We start from the raw sequence: 27,605 nt of genomic DNA on the forward strand, positions 1-27,605 counted from the left end.
ATTTAGTTTACGTAGCTAATCCCTGCAGTTTAGCACCAGCTCATTGACTCTGCACAGCCAGGCTTGGGTCAGGCAGAGTGCTTCTGGCTCTCTTATAGCTGTAATGGAGGCTGGAAGCTGCACCTGATGGACCCCACATAAGACCTCAAACATTCTAAAACCGTTTGACTTATTACGAAGGGATTCCACCTGGCATCATAACCACCACACTGCACAGCAGTGGCTATGGCGTTTGGAGTGTTGGACATGCAGAATTTTCAACCCCTTGTTCTAGACCAGTCTCGCAACAGTTAGGACCTTCATTGGCCTGTGCATGTTCTGTGGATAGACATCAATAGCTTGATTATGTTGTTTCAGCGGACTTGTTGATGTATAATGCAGGTTTATAACAGTATATTCTAGTGTGCTCCCTCAATATGATTCCCAGTATATGAACCTATGAGGGAACTGTGTTCTAGACATGCCAAGACTAAAGTTGCTCCCTTGCAAGTATTTTTGGAAACAGTTACTGGTCTCTGCTTTCTCTGACCACTTCGACAACTCCATTAAAAGATATTGACATTGAAAACTGCAGTAACGGGTTGGGGTGTTAATGATGCTAAGGATATCATCAGCAATCAATCCACATCAGCTGCATAGTTTCCAGATATCTATTTCTAATTAAATGTTTAGCTAAATGGACAACCAAGAAAGGATTCATCAAAGAACTTCTTCTTACCTATACATTGCCCATTAAGTATATTAATGTGGCAAATGATAACCATGGAAGGGCTTTCATGAAAAAATAAAATACTGCTATAACTGGAAACTTTACTTAATATTTTTTTTTCCATCCCAGCAACGCAGTGGAGAGTCTGTTAAAGTCCACCAATTAGACGTGGCAATCCCATTGCACTTGAAGAGCCAGCTGAAGAAAGGAACTTCACTCTGTACTGGGGAAGGAGATACAGAGTCTAGTGATACTATGCCATTTGTCATGCTCACACGAAGAGGCAACAAGCAGCAGGTATGATATGGTTCAGTGAACAGCGTCTGCATTTTACAAACCAATATCTATAACTGTGACAGTTTGCCTATTCTAATCAGAAACTAGGGCAGTCCAATACCAGACCTCCAGATCTCAAACACCTTCTGGTTAACATGTCAAGTTTCTGTTTGAGTTTTTATATTTTGTGTGTTTAAAAAAAAACAAAAAAAAAAACAGTACTTTAGAGACTAGATTGTGAGGTCCATTGTGTGTCTTGTTCTATGTTAACATAGAACAGTCCTGAATATTCTGTTTTTTTAATCTTTTAGTGCGAGCTCTATGGTTAGGGTATTTTGCAACCGGTTTTGTAGAAATCTCAATATCCTATTAATAGAGATGCAATCCTTCTAGAGTGATGACTATGTATTTGTTTTATAAATCGACAGGTGTTACTATTCTTTCACTACCACGTAGGTATTCTACTATTCTTTGTTCTTGAACATTTTTAGCACCACTAAGATGTCAGTTCAGTGAGCAATGCTTGCAGATTAACAGAACAGGAACTATATTGGTGTAATAACTAGAATGTGGGCCAGAGATTTAAATCTACATTCACAACCCACAGAGATTTTCTTTGATTTTTAAAAACATGAATGCCTTAAGCTCAATGATTTACAATGTGAGGTAGAATACAAATCTAGAAAAATTTGTGTGAGATCAAATATTTTTTTTTTATATATATATATTATATATATATTATTATATTTTTTTATTATTTTTACTAAAAGCATTTTAATTTATTTTGTTTTAGTTTATTAATTAATAATAATGAATTGTTATTCATGCATGATTTAAGCAATGGAGCAGCATGGGCACCATAACCACTCCATGTTTATGTAGGTATTTTAGTGCCATGTATTTTTTATTTAATTTTGTTTTTGGACTGGATGTTAATTTCCTTCTTTGGTAGTGTTACCTTGTTAAGCCAGTACAATCGTTCTCTCTGCATGCACAACAACTAGGGTATTAAACAATGGTAATGGAAAGCCAAAGGATGGTGGTTCCTCTTATGTAAATCCTATAAATCCATTTTTAAAGTAGGATTCATATCACCGCTTAATGAGATTTAATTCTTCAGAAAAACTTCTTGCAGTAGTGGGAAAAAATGCCTGTTTTCTCTGAGTTGAAATGCAATCCTGCCAGCAGGAAGTAATTTCTGATTTCTTATCTAATGGTAGATAGAGAGTATTACCTTATTCGATTTCCTGTAAGCACAGTGCAGGGAAATAATGTCTTTGTATAGTAAGGATTATCTCTTACACCATGTATTATTTACAGTAAAAATAACTCATTCATGTACCAGAGCTTACAGAGCTCAGTGCATAAAAACTATGGCAATTCAAATAACACCATCTGCATTGTTCTGTAACGTTCAGAGTTCAGGTTTGTAAGCTTATTGTCTGCACACTCCTGGATTATCTATAATTCTGGCTCTTTGAATATTAGATCTGATGATGATAATTGCCATGCATTTTCATTGCAGGGTCTCATTTTAACCCTTATATCTTAAAACATTTATATAGTAGACTTTATTTACTTTAAAAACAGAAACATTTATGAAGGCATCCTATAACAACGTTTGATCTAGAAAACTCCCTATCTGAGAGAGTAGTGCTTTATTTAGGACTGCTGGAAAAATATTACAAAGATTTAGATGTTCGACATATATATAGTTACTGGTTTATGTATTCAACCAGTGTTTTATGCATATTCTATATGGGCTGGGCAATACAATTTCCCTCATTTCAAGTCTTTTCTTTTTTTTTTTTTGTTCATTAGTAATCCTGACACACAAAATAATTTAAATTACAGACACTGGGGGCTACTTCCTCACCCACTTTATCTTCCTCTGCCCCCCTCTTCCTATGTATTTATGTGGGTGCTGGCTGTGTTTATAGTTTGTGTGTAGTGTGTATTCATGTATTGCAGAGAGTATTTTTTTTACTAGTCCTGATTTAAATGTGATAACATTTCACATTAATCTCACTCACTGTATATATTTGGTTGACATTTCCATTTTTACATTTACATCTGGCACCTGGAAATCATTAATAAAGAGACACTATAGTCACCAGAATAACTACCGCTTATTGTATTTGTTTTGGTGAGTATAATCATTCCCTTCAGGCTTTTTGCAGTAAACACGGTCTTTTCAGAGAAAATGCAGTTTTACCGAACAGTCTAGGGATACCTCTAGTGGCCACTCCTCAGATGGCTACTAAAGGTGCTTCCTGGGGCAGTGCTGCAGTGTCTCCACCCTCTGCATGGAGACACTGAGCTTTCCTCATATAGATGCATTGATTAGGACATGCTAATTGGCCAAGGCTGTTCCCGGCTTGTGCTGGCTCTGCCCCGATCTGCCTCCTTGTCAGTCTCAGTCAATCCTATGTGAAAGCATTGTGATTGACTCGGAGATTCACTTCTGCCAAGCAGACAGATCAGGGGCAGAGCCAGCAGCTGCAGCCTTGAATAGAATTAAGATTTTACTATCTTTAGAGGGGCAAAGGAAGGGTAGGGGGGCTAGATGGCGGTTTTAACACTCTAGGGTCAGGAATACATATTTGTGTTCCTAACCCTATCGTGATCCTTTAAATCTTATTAGACATGACTGGTTGTCATTATTCTTGTTTATAAATTGAGAGGTGTTCACAATTTTTAACAATTTTGGATATACTCTGAGGGTCCAATAACGTTTTGAAGTTCATTCTAGATAATAGTATGACTCAACATTTAATCTATAGTATTGCAGCACTGATTCCTTTCCTGTAATTTAGAAAAGGTATTTGAAATCACATGGCAAGTAAGGATTTAACTGCAATCATCTGCAAATAATGTTTATTTTCTGTATTTTCAGTTTAAGATTCTCAATGTGCCCATGTCCTCCCAACTAGCTGCAAATCACTGGAACCAACAGCAAGCAGAGCAGGAAGAGAGGATGAGAATGAAGAAGCTCACATTGGACATCAATGAAAGACAGGAGCAGGAGGACTATCAAGGTATCTACTGTTGCCTTCACATATTTAAAACGAATGCATTGTCTGTTAGAAACTCTCACTATTGTCTTGATGAAATTACACAAACCTTATATGCAAGTGTGCTCGCTCTGCTAAATATTATGTAAAGTATACAGTGAGCTAATTAGACTGAACAAACGGCAGAAATCTGTACTATACTGTACTTGTAAAAAGCAAGAGAAGGTGAGCTAAATCGTTACTATGCATTCTGTCATCTTTTTCTTGGCCACTAAAGCAGAACTATAACCTTTTTCTTATGCTCTCACTCCTAATATATATAGTTTTGCAAAAGCACTTGTATACCTTCTGTTCGGAAGTAGTTATTTTAACAGCAAATCAGCGTGTCTATCACTGTAGATTAACCCATTAAGAACAGCAAATATCCGTATTTTGTTCTGAACTGAAACAAAAGCTGGAATTTGAGCTATAGGTCTGTTCAACCATGATTTACCTCTTAAATATTGGGCACCCACACTTGTTAAATATAATTTTGTTCAGGAGAAATAGGGCTTTCATGGCATATCAAATATGTATATATATAAACCATAATTTAAAAATGAATTAATCTTTTTTTTATTTTTTATAAATTATTTTCCAAGTTCTGCATGGCATTTAACTGTGAATGTCATAATACTGTTGGCTTTTACTGCAGTAATATACAAACATTTGTGTTCGGTGTCTCACGAGTGCAACAGTAGTCCTCCAATGTACAGGTTTTATGGGGTTTTGGAAAGTTACAGGGTCAAATATTGGGCTTTTCAGTTTATACACATTGAAATTTTCAGATTTGTTTGCTTGGCTTATGTTGCATTTCAGACTGTATGGCAGCTAAGGAATGAAAATTATCCCCATCATGGCATACCATTTGAAAAAGTGGACAACCCAGGGTATTCAAAATGGGGTATGTCCAGTCTTTATTAGTAGCCACTTAGACACAAACCCTAAACCTACGTTAGTATTCATATTGGTTTATTTAATTTTTCAAACCTATACTGCCGTTTTTCACAGATGATATCAAAGTTGTTGTTCTCAAAAACACTATTTTGTGTTCAGCAATGTCTCACGAGTAGAGCAGTACCCCATTTGCAGGTTTTATGGGGCTTTGGAAAGGGTGAAATCTAGGGCTTGCAATTTAAATTCTATTGACTTTCTGCCCTGGTTGTCAATCAGGTACCTCAATATATAAATAATAAAATCACATCATTTTGTGAAATATAATACAAAAATATACATGTAGAAGTAAATTATATAATTGAATTCCAAGTGTGTCTGTGTGTCCTATAGAATGTAAGCTTGTTTGAGCAGGGTCCTCTTCAACCTATCATTCCTATAAGTTTTCTTGTAATTGTCCTGTTTATAGTTAAATACCCGCTCTCATAATATTGTAAAGTGCTGCGGAATCTGTTGGCGCTATACAAATGGTGATGCTAATAATAGTGTATGTATGTATGTATCCATCCTTGCACTCAGGCTAAAAAAAAATATATTCCTTTGTGCTGCCGGGTGCCAGACCTTCAGACTTGTTGTTCATATAAAATTCAAAGATTGGCTGCACTCACGGTCTTATATAGGTGTGACTTCTTTATTCAAAAAACATAAAATCCAGAGATCGACGTTTCATCAGGATCAAGATACATCTCTGGATTTTTTTTTATGTGTGTGTGTGTGTATATGTGTGTATATATATATATTTATAACATGTTTGTTTATTTGTTCTGACAGTGGTCTAAAAAGGGTACGTTTTTCTCTGCCTAGATTTTTCGTAGAAAGGTCTATTTATGAAAGGACCACCTATTGTAGAATGGAGAAAAAGAGACCTGAAACATAACACTTTCCATTGGTGAAAAAGTGTAGAAAAGATTGCTAAATCCATTGCCTTCTGCAAATACCAATGTGCAGTTCTGTATATAACCACCTTTCCCTTATGTACAAACAGAAATATTTACGAAATATTAACCCCTTAGCGACCGAGGACGGTTCAGGGCCGTCATCGGCATTTTTGCATTGCCGACCGATGACTGTCCTGAACCGTCCTAACGGTGCAATGTACTTACCCGATCGCCGTCGTACCCCCCTCCCTCCAATAGTGGTCCTTATCCCCCCCCTCCCTCCCATAGTGGTCCTTATCCCCCCCTCCCTCCCATAGTGGTCCTTATCCCCCCTCCCTCCCATAGTGGTCCTTATACCCCCCTCCCTCCCATAGTGGTCCTTATACCCCCCCTCCCTCCCATAGTGGTCCTTATACCCCCCCTCCCTCCCATAGTGGTCCTTATCCCCCCCTCCCTCCCATAGTGGTCCTTATCCCCCCCCTCCCTCCCATAGTGGTCCTTATACCCCCCCTCCCTCCCATAGTGGTCCTTATACCCCCCCTCCCTCCCATAGTGGTCCTTATACCCCCCTCCCTCCCATAGCGGTCCTTATACCCCCCTCCCTCCCATAGTGGTCCTTAACCCACCCCCCCCCCCCTCCCATAGTGGTCCTTATACCCCTTTTTTTTTATTATTATTATTTTTTTTTTTTATTATTTTATTTCTTATTTAATTTATATTTTTTTTTTCGTCCCCCCTCCCTGCTTGATACATGGCAGGGAGGGGGGCTCCTTCCCTGGTGGTCCAGTGTCATTGGCAGTTCAGTGGGGGGGAGAAGGGGGCTGGCAGAGCTGTACTTACCTTTCCTGCAGCTCCTGTCAGCTCTCTCCTCCTCCGCGCCGTCCGTGCAGCTCCCTCTGTCAGCTCACACTGTAAGTCTCGCGAGAGCCGCGGCTCTCGCGAGACTTACACTGGGAGCTGACCGAGGTGCTGAACGGACGGCGCGGAGGAGGAGAGAGCTGACAGGAGCTGCAGGAAAGGTAAGTACAGCTCTGCCAGCCCCCCTCTCCCCCCAGTCTGTATTATGGCAATGCAAATTGCCATAATACAGACTCTGACTCGAGTATAAGCCGAGTTGGGGTTTTTCAGCCCAAAAAATGGGCTGAAAAACTCGGCTTATACTAGAGTATATACGGTATATATATTAAAATACAAATAATAAGTAAATTAAAAATATTTTTTTTAAAAATTACATATCTATATGAAATTTTATTCTAACTTTATTTTGATATTAAAATATATATTTATATCAAAATACACTTAGAATGAAATTGTGTATATATAAATAAATAAAAGTAACACGAAATATACATGTCCAAAATTACATAAATAATTAGAAAAAAAGCGAACTAGTAGAGCCACATTAGATACACACAAGGGTGGGGGGTAACCCCAAATATAAATGGAAAGGACAAGATATGATGTATCTAATGTATAAAGTAAAGTATATACATCCAAAAGATATCGATATGGCCAGCGGGAAACCTACTGAGTATACCAATTATTGTGTACACTAAACATCACACTGCCATGTAAATAAGACAGACTCGGTATTTATCGTCAGAATAACCTATTAAGGGATCAATGTGACCGGTCTGTGTAAGATTTTTTGCAGTGAACAACTGACATTGGATGAGACAGACTGCCTAATCAATCACCAAGCTATTCGATTGGTGTCTGTTTCTCTCTAGTCTGACAGTATTACCCACTTGCCACTACTGATAGTTATTTGTTGGCTACATTGGCTTGCATTTATTAATTACACTGGCACCGATCTTGTACCAGATTTTTAATCCACAATTTTTGGTGTTTATTGTACAGCACTGATTGAGGTTTCTCTTTATTATTTAGTAATGTCTAATAAAACTTTTATTATTTTTGCTTATTTGACAATAATTGGTATACTCAGTAGGTTTCCCGCTGGCCATATCGATATCTTTTGGATGTATATACTTTACTTTATACATTAGATACATCATCTCTTGTCCTTTACATAAATAATTATATAAATATACACGTAGACTTCAAATATATAAATATGCATATATTTAAATTCTACGTGCGTATTTATGTAATATTTTTACATAATTAAGTAATTTTATTAATTGCAATTTGAGGGACCTGCCTGCCAACCCAGGCCGAAATTCCAGAGAATTTAATTTGCTAGCACTGTATTTTACCCTGTAACTTTCTATGACACCCTAAAACCTGTACATAGGGGTTACCGTTTTACTCGGGAGACTTCACTGAACACAAATATTAGTGGTTCAAAACTGTAAAACCTATCACAGTGATGATATTGTCAGTGAAAGTGACTTTTTTTCCCGCATTTTTCATACACAAACAGCACTTTTACTGATGATATAATTGTTGTGATATGTTTTCCTGTTTTGAAACACTAATATTTGTGTTCAAGAAAGTCTCCCGAGTATACCAGGACCCCCCATGTACAGATTTTATAGCGTTTTTGAAAGTTACAGGGTCAAATATATATATATATATATATATATATATATATTTTATTTTTTTTTAATTCTTTATTTTGGTTGTGCGTAGAGTATCATATATAGTCACATTGCCACAACAGCTTTGCAACTTGGAATAATAAACAGTTGGTAACATTGCATGGCTTGTCATATCATGCACATTTTAGTTTTTGGTCGTATTATCTATAGCTTGGGGTTGCATTCCCGGTGGGGTCAAATATTTTTACATTGAAAATGGCCAGGTTGGTTACGTTGCCTTTGAGAGCATATGGTAGCCCAGGAATGAGAATTACCCCCATGATGGCATACCATTTGCAAAAGAAGACAACCCAAGGTATTGCAAATGGGGTATGTCCAGTCTTTTTAAGTAGCCACTTAGTAACAAACACTGGCCAAAATTAGCGTTCAATTTAGTTTTTTTTACTTTTTTCACACAGAAAACAAATATGAACGCTAACTTTGGCCAGTGTTTGCGACTAGGTGGCTACTAAAAAAGACTGGACATACCCTATATTGAATACCCTGGGTTGTCTACTTTAATAAAAATATGTACATGTGGGGTGTTATTCAGAGACTTTTGACAGATAATAGTGTTACAAAGTCACTATTGATAAATTTGAAAAAAATTTATGTTTTGAAACCGCAATATCCTACTTGTACCTATAACTTGCAATAAAAAGCAAAAAAGCATGTAAACATTGGGTATTTTAAAACTTTAGCAGTTGTTGTTTTTTTTTTTATTCGCTTTTGTAGATGAGTAAAAGATTTTTTAAGTAAAAGTAAAAAAACATGTTTTTTTTTAAATTAAATTGCATGAGAGAGCGGAAAATTACAGCTAAACACAAACACCACAAAAGTGTAAAAAGAGGCCTGGTCGCAAATGTACAGCATCGCAAAAACAGTCCAGTCCTTAAGGGGTTAAAGAAATGGTCAGGCTGCACTTCTTCATCCCCAACTGCTGCCAAATATTGATACATTGTTCTATTTATAAATGTGCCCATGTTGTATACAGAGTTAATTTTGTTTCAATTTAACATTTAATGTTCTTTCTAAATACTGTCATGCAGAAATGTTGCAGTCTCTGGCTCAACGTCCTGCTCCTGCCAATACAAACAGGGAACGTCGTCCTCGATACCAACATCCCAAAGGGGCACCAAATGCAGATCTCATTTTCAAAACTGGTGGCAGGTAAAGTGATTTATTTATTTTACTTGTAATTATTATTCTGAATATTCTGATTGTTAATAATTTGCATATCCAGTTTCCCTTCCCATCAATATTTGTAAATTTTGTATATTACATATAGAACAATTTATTTCCGTTTAATTCATTTGTATTTTGCAAAATTGATTTTCAAGTGCTTAAAGGTAATTACACATGTTGCACAGAAAGGATATACATTTGGTCTTCGCTTGTTGTAATACCACTAGGGGTACACCCCTAGCCTATGAAAGAAAACATGTTGGTAGACATGATTGTACGTCAAATCTGTAGGTCTCTCCTTTACCAAAGGTATCTGTAAAAAATGTTTATTATAAAGACAAAAAATGGTATGTTTTTAACAAAACTTTCAAAATATATTTTTGGTGCGAAGATCATGCCCTGCAGTCTCCATGAAAAAGCTTCATTTTTACAGCACAGTGTGTTACGCTAAAGTTCAATTATCAGAGAAGAACTTATAATCACATGCAGGAGCCCGTTGTAGGCTCTAGCAGGCAATTAACAGAGCAGGAGAAAATAAATTATTTTAAAAGTTAGACTTCTTTTTCAGGAAGTGTGAAGTTAAACTGTGTGAGACACAGGCGGTAGAGGCAAGTCATCACAGAGACTGACTCCTACGGTAATCAGAAAACCCAGGAGACAATGAATTACAATTGGCGGACTGCCTGGCTGTGGAGGCCTGCTAGCATCAGCCCACTAACCACTGATCCTGGCATGCACTGCTGCAGTTAACCACCAGCTGTCAATCACATCTGGCCTATCTGGGTTATTACTCTGTTCTGAGGCTTTCGATAATAGCCGGGTACATGCTATAATTACAGCATATACCACTTTAAAGGAGGAACCCAGGCTGGCAAACAGTGATAGTTATACAATTTCTGGGCATAGAGCCTGTCCCTGCAGGTTTAGCAGTGTAAGCACACTGCATTTTCTGTGACAAGGTCCAGCAAAGATAGGAGGACCAAGATTGTCTTCAGCACTCCAGATGTTGTGGACTACATCCCCCATAATGCTCTGACACCCATAATGCTGGCAAAGCATCATGGGAGGTGTAGTCCAAAACATCGGGAGTGCCGAAGGTTGCCTTTGCCTGCTCTACACTCTGCATGGAGTTGGAATAGGGAGCCTATGTATGTACTTATGTATGCATGTGTATAATTTTTTATTTTTTGTTGTATATATTTTATTTCATTGCATAGCTGGTCAGTAGAGATTCATGCTTATTACTAGTTTGAGCGTTTACCTTTTTAGATCTGTTTTGAAATTGAGTTTTTCTGACAAAGCAGTGAGATAATAATTATATCTCTTATAACTAAAACTTTGGGATTTGTACTTCTTTTTTTCACAGGAGACGTTGATCCAGTAGTGTGTCTTGCATCCATTGGGCCCTGTGTCTGACAACATGGCTAGTGGAGACCTCCGGATTTTGAGAGAGATCAGCAGCATATCGCAGCATGTTCACGGAGGAGAGTTCAGGACAGAAACCTGGGAAAGGGCTGGGGGAGTAAGGAAGGACGAGAACACCAGCTTCCGCTTCAACTAGAAAAGGAGCAGCTTCGAGTCTGGACACAACAGACACACAGAGTGAGCATTTTCTGCTGATAAGGCATCACTGTGGCCTTTGATTGGAAGGAAGACTGCAAGAAGGTTGATTTTATTAGCAAGCAGTTGAGTTATTAGTAGAAAGAGTTCTTTATAGAAAGTAAGTGGGTTGCTATTTAAGTTAACAAAAAATATACAACATGGGAGGAGCCAACGAGACGTTTTAGTAGGTGGAGGATAACCAGCAAGCAATCTGCAATGTTCCAGACTAACAGCTGAAACCAGAAGAAATTACGCAAAGGAGAACGGCTATTGAAGTGCAGAACAGAAGATGTCATACAACGCTTATATTTAAGAGTGCACAACAAGCTGTTCCGCTGTACCTTCCAAAAAAAAGGATTTTGGTTTACATATTTTCTTATATCGTAGAATTATCTCTGAAAAAGGAATGGACCTTTTTGCTGTCAGAGGTTGCTTAGATAAGCTTGTTAAATACGTAGGTTTTAAGAAAAAACAAACATAACATTGCCTGAATAAGTTAAACATTTGTGAAAAAAAAATCCTTTAAAAAAAAAAAAAAATACATCTGTCTGTCATTCTGATACCAGCAAAAACGCAGTGATGGACTGCGGCATACCATATGCACTATTCAGATAATAGGTAATAGGTGCCATTGAGCATACTGTGGAGACAACAGCAAATCGATTTTTGTGTGTAGACATTAAATAAAAACAGACGCATATCCTTCAATTTTTTTTCCTTTTACAACCAAAATAAATGAGTTGTTTCTTATAGTTAATTTTTTGTTCATTTGGGTTAGGATTTGCTGTGTTGTACATAGAATATCCTAAAGAGCACAGCCATTTGCTGTAATGTACTTAAGCTTTTCCTTGTTAAATTTTTTTTTTTTTGCATGCTGGAAAATACATATGTAAACCGGACACATTACCAACAGAGATGCTGCACAATCTTCACCAGCTTAAGTAACTGTTTTCCATTGCTGCAATAAAGCCGTGTAAATAGAATGTATCTGTATGCTGTTTATTCACATACAGTGAAATGGGACATGCTAATTAAATAGTACACTGCACGCCTTCTCTAGAAATGGTAACACAAAGTTGTGTAAAAGATGTCCGACGTTTTAGGGTAGAAAAGATGGTGGGTACATAGAAACCAGCAAAGTTGGAAGCCAAAGTAGGACTCCTTTACATGCTTGTCACAATAATTCAGCAAGTAGTAATCTTTAAAATGGCAGTTACTACCATTAGAAATTACTGTCTGTTTCCATTCCGAAAATGTAAAAGTTTGGCTTTTGGTAACGAACTGCTGAAACTTAAAGGGCCAATTTTGCGAGTGCTTTATGTATGAAATGTATTTTTATTTTTTGCAAAGGGAAGTCTGTGATTAGACAGCCAAGGGAAATCTGGACTGGGGATGAAAGGAACAGCTTGGGAAGACTGCAGACGAGATCTGCAGCTTTTGCAAACTGCTTTTAGGTACTTATCCAATTAACAAAATGCATAATTAAATTCATGCATGCTGTCATCGTGGGTATATCTACTAAACCAGGATTTGTATTTATATTTGGACAGTGGGATGTCTCTTGAAAGGAAAACTTCAGGATGGATTTGAAATGAGTCCACTTAACCAAAATTTGTAAAAAATTTAATAGACTTTCTCCTAATTCCACTCACACTTTGATTTTCTGCCATGCTCTCTCTGCCCCTTCTCCTATGTTCTCTACTACATTATTTAGCTGTTTATGTGGACCATTATCTTCTGGGAGGGAAGTGAACAATAAGTGTTGGATTTACATATAACAAATATAAGGTGTACTTTTGTGTTTAAACCAAAACATTCAGTGTTTGTGTTTGACACAATATATAATGCTCCCAAACATTTAAAAAATGGAGTGTATGGAATGTACACATGTAGTGCACTGTGACTTTAAGACACAATTTAAAGGAACATTATAGGGTCAGGAACACAAACATATATTCCACACCCTATAGTGTTAAAACCACTATTTAGGTGGCTTGTCTCTCCCCCACACCCTTTAAAATGTAATACAACTTACCTTATTTCTAGCACCGCACAGGTCTGCTGGTGCTGGCCCCATCCCTGATTCACCTCCTTGCTGACATCAGAATTTGATTTCAGCCAACCCAATGAATCTTTATAAGGAAAGCTCAGTGTCTCCATGCAGAGCGGGGGGACTCTGAACGGCAGTTCTGCATACTGTGTATTATGAAAGCATAGTTTAGTATACATGTGCAAGGAGGCAAACAAATGGACAGGGTAAGGATATAGAGCTGGATATATTTGCATGTCAACCTTCCAGGTGGAGGATGGCAATGGTTGTGTCTGATTATCAATGACAGACAACTTTGTTATTCTGTGTATTTGTGTAATCTTAGATGTACAAAAAAATGATCAAAACACTTGTTTTTGAACAGACTCTCAAGTAGTATTGGTGTTTCTGTTGAGTAAGTGTTATGGTACTTTTTCAGTAAACCAAAATGTTTAAAATGTCTATCTGTTCCTGTCCAAATTAAAAAGAATTGAATTGCGTATATACGCTGAAGTAATTCAGTCTGACACACGGAGTTCAGGTTAAAATAACTTCGAGGAAATTTATTGGCAAGTCCAGAATCAGAGGGCGCGCAGGCCCTTTTAAGAGACATTTTCATCATCATTGATTATCAAGATATCAGTGAATAAACATCATTAATTGGATTAATTGTTAAGTGTCTGGATTAGTGTCCACCTATCAATATAATTAATTGGATCAAAAACGAAGTGGTTAGTTCCGTGTCCACCCACCAGGAGGTGGTATTATTCTAGACACAGGTGGGGACAAGGGGGTCTTGAGCGTCATTTTACTCGGTCGGTGATGTCAGATCTCGTGGTTAGGTGCAAGGTCTCTTATGAATAGAACATTTCATTACTACTGTGTTCTCATGGCCTTTAAATTATACTATGTTGCGAGTTAGGGGAAATTCAGCAGTTCCTGGGTTAGTCATATCTTTATGGAGAATACAGTCTTTGTCTATTGTGTTAGATGTGCTGAGAAATTCTGTCATGTAATGTGGTTTTCATATGGAGAAGTCCGGTTATGAGGACAAAATGGAGGATTTGTCACAGCATCAGGTTAAAATGGAGTTAGTGCAATAATTCAATACAAGTACAATAAAGATTTTTTAATAATTCTACATCAGTCCCCCCTATGAAATGTTAAATTCTAAGAGCTAAAAACTTTATTTGTTAATATCAGAAGACGTGTTAGCCCAAAGGCACAGAAACCCCGTGGCCGCTAGCTAGGTGTTAATGCAAAGTGCAAGTCTGTCCCTAATTCTGACCCTAATAGGCTAACTCATCTGTCAGTATGGCTCTCGAACACTTCACACCCATGGGTGGCCCATGGCGGCTAACCCACCACTTCTCCACACGGGGCCTTTACCATTCACTGACAGATGCTGTCCCTAAGGTGGTCCCTTCCTAGAACTCTCGCACTTTATCATCAAAAGGGATAGATTGCAGCGGCAAACAGGGTGAGTTGAGATCCTGGAAATCTTGGTCATCAACTTCAAGATGTGTGAAAGTGGGTGCCACTTGGTCAACAGTCTTCGTGAGGGCTTTTCTCAGACAAGGGAAGACACAACAAAAGAGAAGAGCAAAGATAAAAAGGAAAATTAGAATTGCCATACCAATATGCATTAAAGCCTTTTGCCAACCCGTCATCCAACCAAACCATCTGTCCCAGGGATCTTTTATCCCAGAATTTCTTTTTAACTCTTCAGAGAGGTCATTTAATTTTTCTATGGCTAAAGTAACTTTACCATTAGGGCCTGTGTTTTCTGGGTTGTAGGTACAACATGTCATGGTGTCGAGCAAAATTTTACATACCCCTCCTTTTTCGGCTAGGATCATATCTAGGGCTATTCTATTCTGGAAGGCCATTTGGGATGTGGCCTGTAACTGTTCGGCTAATCCCTGGAGGGCGTCTCTGGTGTAATTAACAAAACGCTGTTGATTGTAATAAATATAATTTATCCAGTTTAAATTCTTGTTTGCGGTAACTATGGTAAAAATTGATTCAAATCCTGCAGCAACCTCATCTCTTGCTTTAAATTCATTGGGTACCCCCCTAGGCACCCCAATGGCATCAATGTAAATGTGAGGGTCAAAACTTCCTTTTACTGGGGCTTCACGCTTAACCTTAGTGTGGCTGGGCTCATGGGTGTTGAGGTGTGTGTCAGAGATAATGTGTATAGGCATAATGGCCTTAGTCAAAGTACACTCCCCCCACCACTCTGTGTCCATTCTGGATCTTAACTGTAAATCCCCACACAACCAGTAAATATCTCCTAATGACCTAGTGTGATGCTGCAGTAAACGTACAGGAACAGTTCTATATGTAGCACAATATCCTTCGGGAAAGTTACCCACAAATTTACCAATCCCATCGTGCATGGCATAGCAAGTGTAATTACCTTTATATATTGTAATACCATTAGGAGGTCTGACATTTTTGGCTAGAAGAGGATACTCCACTGTCCATGCTTGACATAGAGACCTGTTGAAATCATATTGGTAGGCAAAAAGACTTAAAACACAATTTTCTACATCTACTGGCAGGATTAAAGGTACAGTGCCCAGATGAGGCCGGGCACCACCACACACATAGCATGCGGTTCTGTTATGCTTGTTGGCATTATATTTCATCCATTCTAACCATAGGTTAACATCATTAAAACCTGTTTCAGCGGCCATGGTATCTTCAAAGGTAGGGTTAGCAATGGCCATCATGTCCTTAAAGGACTGGATGTGTGGTTTTAATGGATTTATGACCATGTGAGTAGCTCCTCGCCACTCAGGGGAATTACACATATCTTTAAGGTAGAAATGCCCTAATTTAGTGTAGGAACCCTTTTTCCAATACATTCCCATTACATATCGGTCTGCATCTGTTGGGCTTGGATGCTCAATATTAAGAATTAATTTCATTGGTGTGCCTCCTCCAGGCTTTCTTAGAGTCATTCTTTGAAGGAGGGACCTACCATGATCATCTACTTTAGATAAGGCACTTTTTGGCTTGTAACCCCAGGAAGGCCCGGCATTCCATCCCGCCGCCCCCCCAACGGCCACAATTGTGCCCCCATTGTTTGTCAACTACACAAACATATGGGTCTTTTGCATGGGGGATATCTCTATAGATATTCTGGATTTGTGCTGTAGAGAATGGGCATTCTACAATGTCACAATAATCAAAGGTATAGGTAGCCACACGGGTACATGATGAATTATACCAGAAGGTGTACCCACTAACATCTTTTGTGATGGCTACTTGCTGGGCCTTAATTAAACTAATTAAGGAGACAATGTACCAGAAGTACATGGTTGTGCGGTATCTGCTTCCTCTGGGGCAGGAGACTTTTTGCAGTGGGAAGCGTGGATCCAATGTGGCCTACCGGCCACTTTGACGGAGGTTGCGGTGATCAGGAGAACTTGGAATGGCCCGTCAAATCTTGGTTCCAGGGTACTTTTCCGCACAAACTTCTTGACCAGAACCCAATCTCCGGGAAGCAGGTTATGGGTACCTGTGTCCAAATCAGGATCTGGAATTGAAGAGAAAACTTGGGCATGTATTTTGTTCAAGACACTTGCAAGTTCAGTTACATAGTCTACTAAAACATCAGATTGGAGCTGTAACTGTTGCGGATAATAACAACCTAGTCTGGGTGCTGTCCCAAATAGAATTTCATATGGGGATAACGAGTGCTTCCCTCTAGGTGTGTGTCTAACGCTGAATAAAGCTATTGGCAGGCTTTCTGGCCAGGGCATCTTTGTTTCTTGTGACATTTTTAACATTCTGGCTTTTAGAGTGCCATTCATGCGTTCTACTTTACCACTACTTTGTGGGTGGTAAGGGGTATGAAAGGCTAGGGTCACCCCCAGAGCAGTCCAAATTTCTTTAGTTACTGTTGCAGTAAAGGCTGGGCCCTGATCACTTTCAATGACTTCTGGAAGTCCAAATCTACATACAATGTCTGTCAGTAGACGTTTTGCGGTTAATTTTGCAGTGATATTGGCCACTGGGTAGGCTTCTGGCCAGCCTGAGAACATGTCCACTATTACTAGTGCATATTCATGAGGCCCACTCTTGGGCATTTGAATGTGGTCAATTTGAATTCTCTGGAATGGGTACATGGGTTTCGCTAGGTGCTTTGCAGGTACCCTGATTGGTCTTCCTGGATTGCATTTTGCACAAATGACACAGGCCTTACAGAAATTGCTGATCAAAGTTGTGATTCCAGGTGCTTCATAATACTTTTGAATGAGGGCGGCCATTAGGTCTTTTGACAGATGTGCAGGCCCATGTGCCCATTGGACAACTGCTGGAAATAAATTCTTCGGAAGGCAAAATTTAGAGTTGTTATAGTAAATTCCGTCTTTTAGGATAGCTCCTTTCTTTTTCCATTTCTGGATTTCTTCAGGGGTAATTGCAGCTTGTTGTTCTCGCAAAATTCTTAGGTCAGTAGGAAGAGTTTGCAAGGTAAAGATAGGAACTTCTTCTTCTTGACCGGACACTTCTTCATCCACTTCCTGCAAATCTCTGGCCGCTTGCTTAGCAGCCTGATCAGCTAAATGGTTGCCCTTAGCTTCATCCGAATCCAATTTCCCATGTGCCTTTACTTTCAAAACGGCCACTTCTTCAGGGAGTAGGAGGGCATCCATTAGTTCCTTGATTGCAGAGCTGTGTTTGACTGGTGTACCGGCAGTGGTAAGAAATCCTCTTGTCTTCCAAATGAGGCCGAAGTCATGTGCCACACCCAGAGCATATCTTGAATCTGTATAGATGTTGGCACGCTTTCCCTCGGAAATCTTGCATGCTGAAGTCAGGGCTTGCAATTCAGCTTCTTGCGCAGACATTGCTGGCGGTAGAGGTGATGACTTGAGAACTTCCTCTGTTGTGGTTACGGCATATCCTGTGTGGTATTTTCCTTCTTCATCAGCATACCTTGAACCATCCACAAACAGAGTAAAATCCGGATCCGGTAATGGATTCTCATGCACAGTTGGTAAGTGCACTGTTTCCATTTTCATCTGTTCGAAACAGTCATGAGGAGTTTCTGGGTCATAGTCATTTGCTATAACTAGGTCTTTAAATTCCTTTTCCAGGAAATGGCGTGGCCATGCTTCAAGAAGGTCAGTTGCTGGGTATTTGGCAATGCCATTTTCCTGTAGTTGTGATTCATCCATGGTGGCCCATAATTTTGCCATGGGCCCAAGGTCATTCCATGATCTTGTCTTCAACTTGGTAACAGGAATATGTGGAATAGCAGTATCCCAATGGCGGTATAGGTAATTGAGTTCTGGGGGCAGTTGGATCAGGACCACGCTGTTGCCTTCCGAGTCACAATAGAAATCTTGGGCAGTGAGCTTTACTTCAAACCAGTGGTAGAGCTCATCTACATAGCAAGGTTCAGGAGTAATGTCCGGCTTGTACCACATGGTACAGAAGGCATAATCCGGACCTTCACAGAGAGGTGTCTTGTCTTTGTGAAAAGTTAAATGTGGATGCATTTTCTTGATACATCCACAGAGAAGGTAGATGTAGGTTTCATCTGTGACAAACCCATAGTAGATACCCCCCTCAGGGAGTGGAAGAAGAGTGGATGGGTTAAGAACTTGACATCTTTGTATAGAAATGTTGTCAGGCAGAAGAAGATGACATTGCAGACGCAGGTGTCTAGCAGGAGACACGTGCTTGAGCTGGACTTGGTTGATGATGGCAGAGATGTCATGAGGGGCCAAAACAACCAAAGGGTGGCCAAGGACCAGGTCTGAGGTTCTTTCAATGAGTTCTCTTGCAGCAAAAACAGCCCTAAGGCAGGAAGGGGTCCCTCTAGCCACAATGTCCAGTTGGCATGAAAAGTATCCAATAAGCCTCTGGCGGCCTTTTAAGTCATTAGTTTGGGTAAGAACTCCTGTAGCATGGCCTAGTCTTTCAGAGACAAATAATTTGAAGGGCTTGGTGTAGTCTGGTAGGCCCAAGGCAGGAGCAGAGACAATGGCACGTTTAAGAGATTTGAAATTGTCCAGAGCTTCGTTGGTCAGGCCGAATGGGTCTGACTTGAGTGCATCATAGAGAGGTTGCATAAGCAGAGAGGCCTCTGGGATCCATGCTCTGCAATAGGAAATGAGGCCTAAGAAGGCGTGAAGAGATTTTGAAGTCCTTGGGGGTGGAATGTCCAGAATTGCTCTGACTCGGTCCCGAGTGAGATGTCTGGTACCTTGAGATAGGCAATGTCCAAGGAAAATCACTGAAGGTTGACAGAACTGCAGTTTGAGAAGTGAAGCTTTGCATCCTTGTTCTGCCAAATAGCAAAGCAGACTAATTGAACTCTTTTCAGTAGTGGGTATATCATCTCTACAGAGCAGCAAATCATCCACATACTGAAGTAAAACAACTTCTGGGTGTTCAGCTTGCCATGGGTCAAGGATGGTACACATGGCCTTCGCAAATTGACTTGGAGAATTTTGTGCCCCCTGGGGCATGACAGTCCATGTATACTGTTGCATTTCATGGGTGAAAGCAAACAGGTATTGACAGGATGGATCCAGTGGAACACTGAAAAAGGCATTAGCCAGGTCAATGACTGTAAAGTACTTTGCAGAAGGTGGGACGCCAGAGAGCAGAGTGTGGGGGTTTGGTACAAGAGGGGTGTCCAGGACAGTGGCTTCATTAACAGCCCGTAGATCCTGAACCATTCTGTACTTTACTGGCTCACCTTTTAGAGTCTTCTTCTTTACAGGAAATAATGGAGTGTTACATTCTGATTTACACTTCACTAGAGCACCCTTTTCCAGGAGTGCTTTGATGTGAATAGAAATGGCTGCAGCCTGTGCTGGTTTTAGAGGATATTGTGGTTTCCTTGGTAACTTAGCTCCTGGAATAAGCTTAACCACCACAGGTGGGACATTTAGGTGACCTATATCCTCTGGGCCCGAGGACCATAACTTAGCAGGCACCTGTGTTTTTAATTCATCTGGGAAATTGGACCTAGGCTCTGCTGCTTCTCTATGGGGTTCTTCTAATTGCAGCATCAGAGGTAAGGAGCACAGGGCTGAAGTGTCTGAAACAGATAGAGGTGTAAACATTTCTACCTGTCCATCTGGAGTGAAGGTTATAGATGCCTGCAGGCGTGAGAGGACATCAGCGCCTAACAGGTTAATTGGGCATGTGGAGGAAACTACAAAACGAGCAAGTAAGCTTGTGCCAACCCGCAGAGGGGTCTTTAGAGGACTGTGTCTCGGTTGGCCATCCACTCCAACACAGGAGACATCAATACTTGACAAGAAAGATGGGTCTGGCAGGTCTTGTTCTCTGAGAACACTTCGGGCTGCGCCTGTGTCAATAAGAAATGTGGTAGGTTGGCCTTCAATGGGTAAAGTCACTGTGGCAAGTGCCCCCCCCCCCCCCCCCCCTTATCCCCTGTAGACACTGCCATGACAGGGGTTAATGACACAGGTTTGCCAATATCCTAATCCTCTGGTTCCTCAACAATTGGAACCGTTTTCTCGGCCTTAGGGGCCGGGGCAGGCTTGGGAAACTTTTTGGGCTCCCCTGGTTCCCTTTTGGGTTCTGGACAGTCACTTCTGTAGTGTCCCTTAGCCCCACAATTAAAACAAGTTACATCCTCTAACTTGACACCCTTGGTGCCAGGGGTGATGGGGGTGGCGCGGGCCACCATGAGGGGAGCTGGATTGGGTCTTCTGGGGGTCTGAGCAGATTCCAAACCTCTAGCAACTAGGAGTAACGTATCCAGAGGAACAACCTTGTATTCAGGGCGTGCAGCAATGATTCCCTTTCGTATGGAATCTTTAACACCTTGGACAAACGCACCTGATAGCATTTGTGAATGAATTTTGTCAGTGAGATCAAATCCCAAATCTGTAAACATTTGATATAGTCTTGCATGAAACCTTTCCACTGATTCTCCTTTGTCTTGCACAACATCAGTAAGGCCAGCAGCTTGATCTGCAAGTTTATCCTTAGCCCAATCTCTTAATTGATTGCAAAAGGTTACTCCGGAGGGGTAATCAACATCACTTGTAAGCAGATCTGTACTGAGGTGGCGGGCCATGCTGGGCCAATATGCATCCCCTGCTTTAATAGCACAAATGCTCAGTAGGTCACGCCAGGCGGCGGAATAAGTCTTTTGTATCTGAACTATCCCTCGGTAAAAAGGCATAGGCTGCTTCTCTGGGTCAGGGAGAGATTTCATTAAAGCACTAGCTTGTGTGGGATTAAAAGCAACATATTTAGGAGGGGCCCGCTCTCCCCGACCCTTATGGCCGAAGGGATCTTCAATAGAACGGTGGGTCGAGACTCTTGCAGCCTCTAATGAATCCTGGGACAGCCTGTCATCCCTGTCATCCTCGTCCTCATCTAATTCTATGATCTGGGCCCTTCTGCGTGAGGGGATCACCTGAGGTGACAGGGCCGGGGGATGAGAGGGAGTCCCGGAGGCGGGAGTCGCCATTGGGTCATTGTAACGGACCGTTTCAGCATGAAAGGGGAAAAATGCAGTTAGGCGATAATCCCCTTTTCCATAGACAGGCACAGCTACTGCAGAACATCAGAACTCACGAGCTGGATACGAAATAACACTCCGAACTGGAACAGCTGAACAAGAAAAGCAGACATCGGCTTACACTCTTGGCAGTCAGCATACAATCCCATTCCCCCAAAGACCGAGACAACACATCGCTTTGAGGGTTAAGCAAGAACTCTAGACTGGGACACCCAGTCTGGCTTTTATTACCAACAAGTACATACAGGACACTCCCAGGGGGAGGATGAAATTAACCAATCACATGGATGTACCTCCCACACATTTCCTCCCCTTAGATTAACACTTAACACAATTATACTGTACACCTTTTTCCCCAATTCCTGGATGTACCCCAAATACATATGATACACCTCCAAAACAGGTATCCCCTGATAGCCCTTATTCAGGGGGACAACATATGCAAGAATCAGCCCATTCGGATAAATGGTTCAGGAGTTATGGGACTTTAAAGTATTGACCGACCGCATGGGTAAAGTATCCGAAAACAGTTCCATGCATTTTGGCCCTGCGGTCGGTCACAAACAGGTGAATGAAACATACGAATTACTTGGGTTATAGAGACTAAGGGGGATTCGCATGAATCCCCTAGTTCGTAGTTTCCCCACGAAATCCTGGAAGTCTGGAGGTCTCAGCGGTGTTTGCCTAGTCGAGTGTCCGATTTCAGTTCCAGACACTCGACGGCAAAACACCGCTGTTCGGCAGTTAAAGATGGCCGCCGCCACGTGGTTGTTTCCCGAATGGCGGCCACCCAGAGGACACATAGTACATTACATGGATTGCCAATTACCTGTTTGCAACATTGTTGCAAATGGTAATTGGAGGCACACTTAGTCCTGGGTGGTCTGGTTGTTCGGTAGTTTCCTCCATACAATGAATGGAGTGATTCTACCGAACAATCAGATGAATGCTGTACATATATATATAACCCAGGTTAACTGCATACAACAATACATACATGACATTAAAGTATTAAAGGCAGGATTACTGTACTACGCTCCACAGTCTTAAAGGTACAGTAGTCCCAAAAGTTCCAATATGTCCCTCGCTGCTTTTAAAGGGCCAGCAGCAGCAATACAAATTATTACCTGCCCAAATATAGTCTTTAAAGTGCAATATGTCCAGGGGCCATAGTCAGCGGGTAGGAGGCTAGCAGCCAGGCCTCTCCAGTTCCCAGTGGCGAAGCTGGTTTCGCCACAGTCATAATCATGGGATCGGTAATCACCGGGAAGCACCGGCATCAGGGGTGCTGAATGACTGGGGGCCGCCATATTGGAGGCGGGGAAGGAAGTTGCATTGGGGTTAAGGGAAGAAGTGGTGGCCATGTTGGATGTGGGCACATCCGGGGCAGACTGTATCGGACTGGGCATGACCGGAACCTGGGGAGTGGCTTGGGGAAAGGGGTATGGATAATTTGGATAGGGCATGGACATGGGGTATGGGTAGGGGTATGGCCAAGCCATCTGGGTGGGGGCTGGGGCGGAACCTGGAGTGGGCAGGAAGGTTGGGTAGGGGTTAGCAAAGGGGGTGGGAACCTGGGTCGTGGTTGGGGCGGGCAAGGGAGAGGATGGAGAAGAATCAGTAGAGGCGGGTGAAGAGGGAGGAGCCGGGGTGGGATCAGCAAGATTAACAGTGGCAGGGGAGGAGGGGTTAGTGAATAGGGCAGATGCAGATGGGAGGGAAGGATTATCAACGGAGACAAAGTGTGGGGAAGGAATGGCAGATGAGATGTTAGCATTAGACATAGAGGGTGGTTTAGGGATGGATGAGGATGATGGGAATGGTAGGGAAGGAGAAGGGGAAAAGTAAGATCCATCAGAATTTAGGACCGGGCAAACGGGAGAGGTGACGGGATGGGGGTTGGGAGGATTGGGAGCGGGATACATAGTCAGCTGGCAATCTCCTATTGCTGACTGAACCTTGGGGAGAGACATCCCCTGGGCGCCATTTTGGGGCGCTGGCTGAGGACAAGCCCCAGTGACACAAATATTATTATGGTACACAAACATTTTCACACCCTTGTGAATTATTTCTTCCTCAACCCAACCTTCTTGCTGAATAGCCTTCGCTACTCTGTACCATGCTTCAGCTGTCTTTAATAAATCATTATTTGCAAGCTTGCCTCTCTTCTCCATCAATAGTCTACGCCAACTTTCTGGTTGCAATCTGCCACATGTCGGCACAGCAATTTTACATACTTTTGCAATCTTTTCAACACCTTTAACCATCTCCTCACCCTCTCTGTCATCAACTAAATCACATGCTAACCAGCCCTTACTGGGCTTACTTAAATCCTGCCCCATAATCCCTTTTCCCCTACACCAGCGTCCCAGATATAGGGAAAGACAAGGAAAATTGAACAGGAACGTCTACAATGCTCGACTGCCACCCGAGAATCGTGGGCCCTTCTCAGGTGCGTCTTCCCAAAACGTAGACTAGTCACTGAATCCGCCTACCCGGGGTGGTAGACACGGATTGGAGCGAGGTGAGAAGTGTGTGACCAATCACTTCTCTTTTAAGAGGAATGGGAGTGGATAGTATAATAGAACAGGAAGTGTAGAAAAGGTAAAGAGTAAGGAAAAAAATCCTTAGGGACAGACACAGGAGTTTGAATGACTCCTCATAAAACAAACAAGACAACAATACAGTTGAAATACAGTGCATGCATCACAGTTCAAATGAAATCAACAGTAATCCCTTTCCTTTAATCATGTGCTTACTCCAAAGTCACCTCTCTCAACCCCGTAGTGTCCCCGCTCGGAGAATGACTTCACAAAGTCTCACTACCAGCGGCCAAGGATAACCGCTAACACCGGTCCGAAATCCTTTCTAGCCTCCCTCGTTACAGCAGTCCACTCAAAGTGGCCGCGCCACCCTCACTCCCGTAGTGCCCCTATAAAACCCACTTTATAAGTCTCACTACCACGTGATGCGGAAAACAAGCAATGCCTGCCTGAATCCCCCCAGGAAACTGAGCCCCCTGCCACAAGACTAAGTCTCCTACCACAATTAAATAATCAGGGAACCTTCAACTCAACTAGAGCCGAAGGGTCCGGGTCAGGAAACCCCCAACTCAACTAGAGCTGGAGGGTCCGGGTCAGGACGTCCCCAACTCAACTAGAGCTGGAGGGTCCGGGTCAGGATGCCCCCAACTCAACTAGAGCTGGAGGGTCCGAAAGCGCACAGTGAAGCTAGCTAGGCTATCAAAGTGACACAAAATTGGATCACAGGAAACTATGATTCTACACAGATCCCACAGTTCCACAAACTTCTTTTTCCATACAGCCACAGCCACGTGGCTCCTAAAAGGAGTAAAACAGGCAACAGGACTCCAGGCAAATCCCCCGGGTCCACCCCCCTTTATCCCAAAAAGGGGAAACAGACAAACACAGGACCCTCAGGCAAACTACCACGGGTCCACCCCCCTTTATCCCAAAAAGGGGAAACAAATAAACATTCAGCCCGGGCAACCAAACTAGACACACCCAGGCAACAGATAGACTAAATGCAGGTAATAAATGGGTAATAAGACTCCGGGCAAGATATTACCTGTCTTTGATGTCCTCCCGGGAAGCAGTCACAGACACGTGGACGGGTCAATCAAAGGGGCCGGAACATACCGGTGGCTCTGCAGAAGTCTCTACCGTGTACCTGGAGGTGATCAATCTCCTTTCCTTCCCCCTGGATTCCTCCGTCCACCCTTGTCTTCCTTAGGACGGCTCACCGGCCAGACATAGCCCGGAGTCCCTGTTCGGGCGCCAAAGTTGTTATGGTACTTTTTCAGTAAACCAAAATGTTTAAAATGTCTATCTGTTCCTGTCCAAATTAAAAAGAATTGAATTGCGTATATTCGCTGAAGTAATTCAGTCTGACACACGGAGTTCAGGTTAAAATAACTTCGAGGAAATTTATTGGCAAGTCCAGAATCAGAGGGCGCGCAGGCCCTTTTAAGAGACATTTTCGTCATCATTGATTATCAAGATATCAGTGAATAAACATCATTAATTGGATTAATTGTTAAGTGTCTGGATTAGTGTCCACCTATCAATATAATTAATTGGATCAAAAACTAAGTGGTTAGTTCCGTGTCCACCCACCAGGAGGTGGTATTATTCTAGACACGGGTGGGGACAAGGGGGTCTTGAGCGTCATTTTACTCGGTCGGTGATGTCAGATCTCGTGGTCAGGGGAGGGCTGGCAGCCTTAGGCCTGAGGGGCAAATCCAGTCAAGTGGCCCATTGCACCAAGAGGAGAGTAAAAACACACACTTGCTGATTTGGCACACACTAAAAAAAACACACACTCACTGACAGGCACACGCAGACACTCACTGACAGGCACACAGACACACACAGAAAGACACATTGTTACAGGCATACTGACTCAGACAGACAGACATACTGACACACACAGGCATACTGGCTGACACAGATAAATTGGCACACACACAGAGACATACTTGCACACAGACATACTGACACACACACAGAGATACATACTGGTACTCACACAGACACACACAGAAAGAAACACTGTTAGAGGCATACTGACTCAGACAGACAGACATACTGACACACACACACACACAGGCATACTGGCTGACACACACACAGACAAACTGGCACACACACACAGACAAACTGGCACACACACACAGACATACTTGAGCACACATAGACAGACATACTGATGCACACACACAGACATACTGATGCGCACACACACATACATACTGACATACTAACGCACACACAGACATACTGACATACTGACTGACACAGACATACTGACTGACACAGACATACTGACACACACAGACATACTCATACACACACACCCAAACGTTACACTTTTAAAACCAGTGGACAGGGGCTGAGTAAGGGGACAGGGCTGTAGTGGGGGACAGGGGGTGGTAGTGGGGGGTATAAGCTGTAATTGGGGTTTTAGGAAATGTATGGGGGGATAGGGGCTGAAGCAAGTTGATGGCTACAATTTGGGAAAGGGGCTGTGGTGTGGGTAATATGGGTTGCAATTGGGGGAGAGGAGCTGTAGTGGGGATGTTATGGGCTGTGGTGGGGGGCATGGGGCTGATGAAGGGGGCAGGAGCTGAGAGGGGGAAAGGAGCAGGGAAAGGGTGGGACAGGGGCTGACCAAGGGGACAGGGGCTGAGGTAGGGGACAGGGGCTGACTAGGGGGGACAGGGGCTGACTAGGGGGACAGGGGCTGAGGTAGGGGACAGGGGCTGAGAAGGGGGGGCAGGGGCTGAGGTAGGGGACAGGGGCTGAGAAGGGGGGGCAGGGGCTGAGGTAGGGGACAGGGGCTGAGGTAGGAGCTGACTAAGGGGACAGGGGCTGACGAAGGGGAGGTGGGGACAGGGGCTGAGGTGGGGACAGGGGCTGAGGTGTGGACAGGGGCTGACTAAGGCTGAGGTGGGGACAGGGGCTGAGATGGGGACAGGGGCTGAGGAGGGGACAGGGGCTGAGGAGGGGACAGGGGCTGAGGAGGGGACAGGGGCTGAGAAGGGGGACAGGGGCTGAGAAGGGGGGGCAGGGGCTGAGAAGGGGGGGCAGGGGCTGAGAAGGGGGGGCAGGGGCTGAGGTAGGGGACAGGGGCTGAGGTAGGAGCTGACTAAGGGGACAGGGGCTGACGAAGGGGAGGTGGGGACAGGGGCTGAGGTGGGGACAGGGGCTGAGGTGTGGACAGGGGCTGAGGTGGGGACAGGGGCTGAGGTGGGGACAGGGGCTGACTAAGGCTGAGGTGGGGACAGGGGCTGAGATGGGGACAGGGGCTGAGATGGGGACAGGGGC

General features: G+C 42.5%; 1 protein-coding gene across 4 annotated transcripts in view; it reads left to right on the forward strand.

Moving 5' to 3' along the window:
- Positions 1–12,493, forward strand: part of UPF2 (UPF2 regulator of nonsense mediated mRNA decay) — a 106,563-nt gene extending 94,070 nt beyond the window's left edge. For 3 of the 4 annotated variants that reach the window (XM_063448224.1, XM_063448225.1, XM_063448226.1), the window contains exons 20-23: positions 839–1,006; positions 3,882–4,023; positions 9,463–9,583; positions 10,965–12,493. In XM_063448224.1, coding sequence (XP_063304294.1) covers positions 839–1,006; positions 3,882–4,023; positions 9,463–9,583; positions 10,965–10,974 — 441 coding nt within the window. In that variant the 3' untranslated portion in view covers positions 10,975–12,493. Of the gene's footprint in view, positions 1–838; positions 1,007–3,881; positions 4,024–9,462; positions 9,588–10,964 lie in introns of those variants that run through there. The other variant, XM_063448227.1, reaches the window with a different exon arrangement.
- The last annotated feature ends 15,112 nt before the right edge of the window (positions 12,494–27,605 follow it).

This window comes from Pelobates fuscus, chromosome 3, assembly GCF_036172605.1.
Source record: "Pelobates fuscus isolate aPelFus1 chromosome 3, aPelFus1.pri, whole genome shotgun sequence".
Classification (NCBI taxonomy): Eukaryota; Metazoa; Chordata; class Amphibia; order Anura; family Pelobatidae; genus Pelobates; species Pelobates fuscus.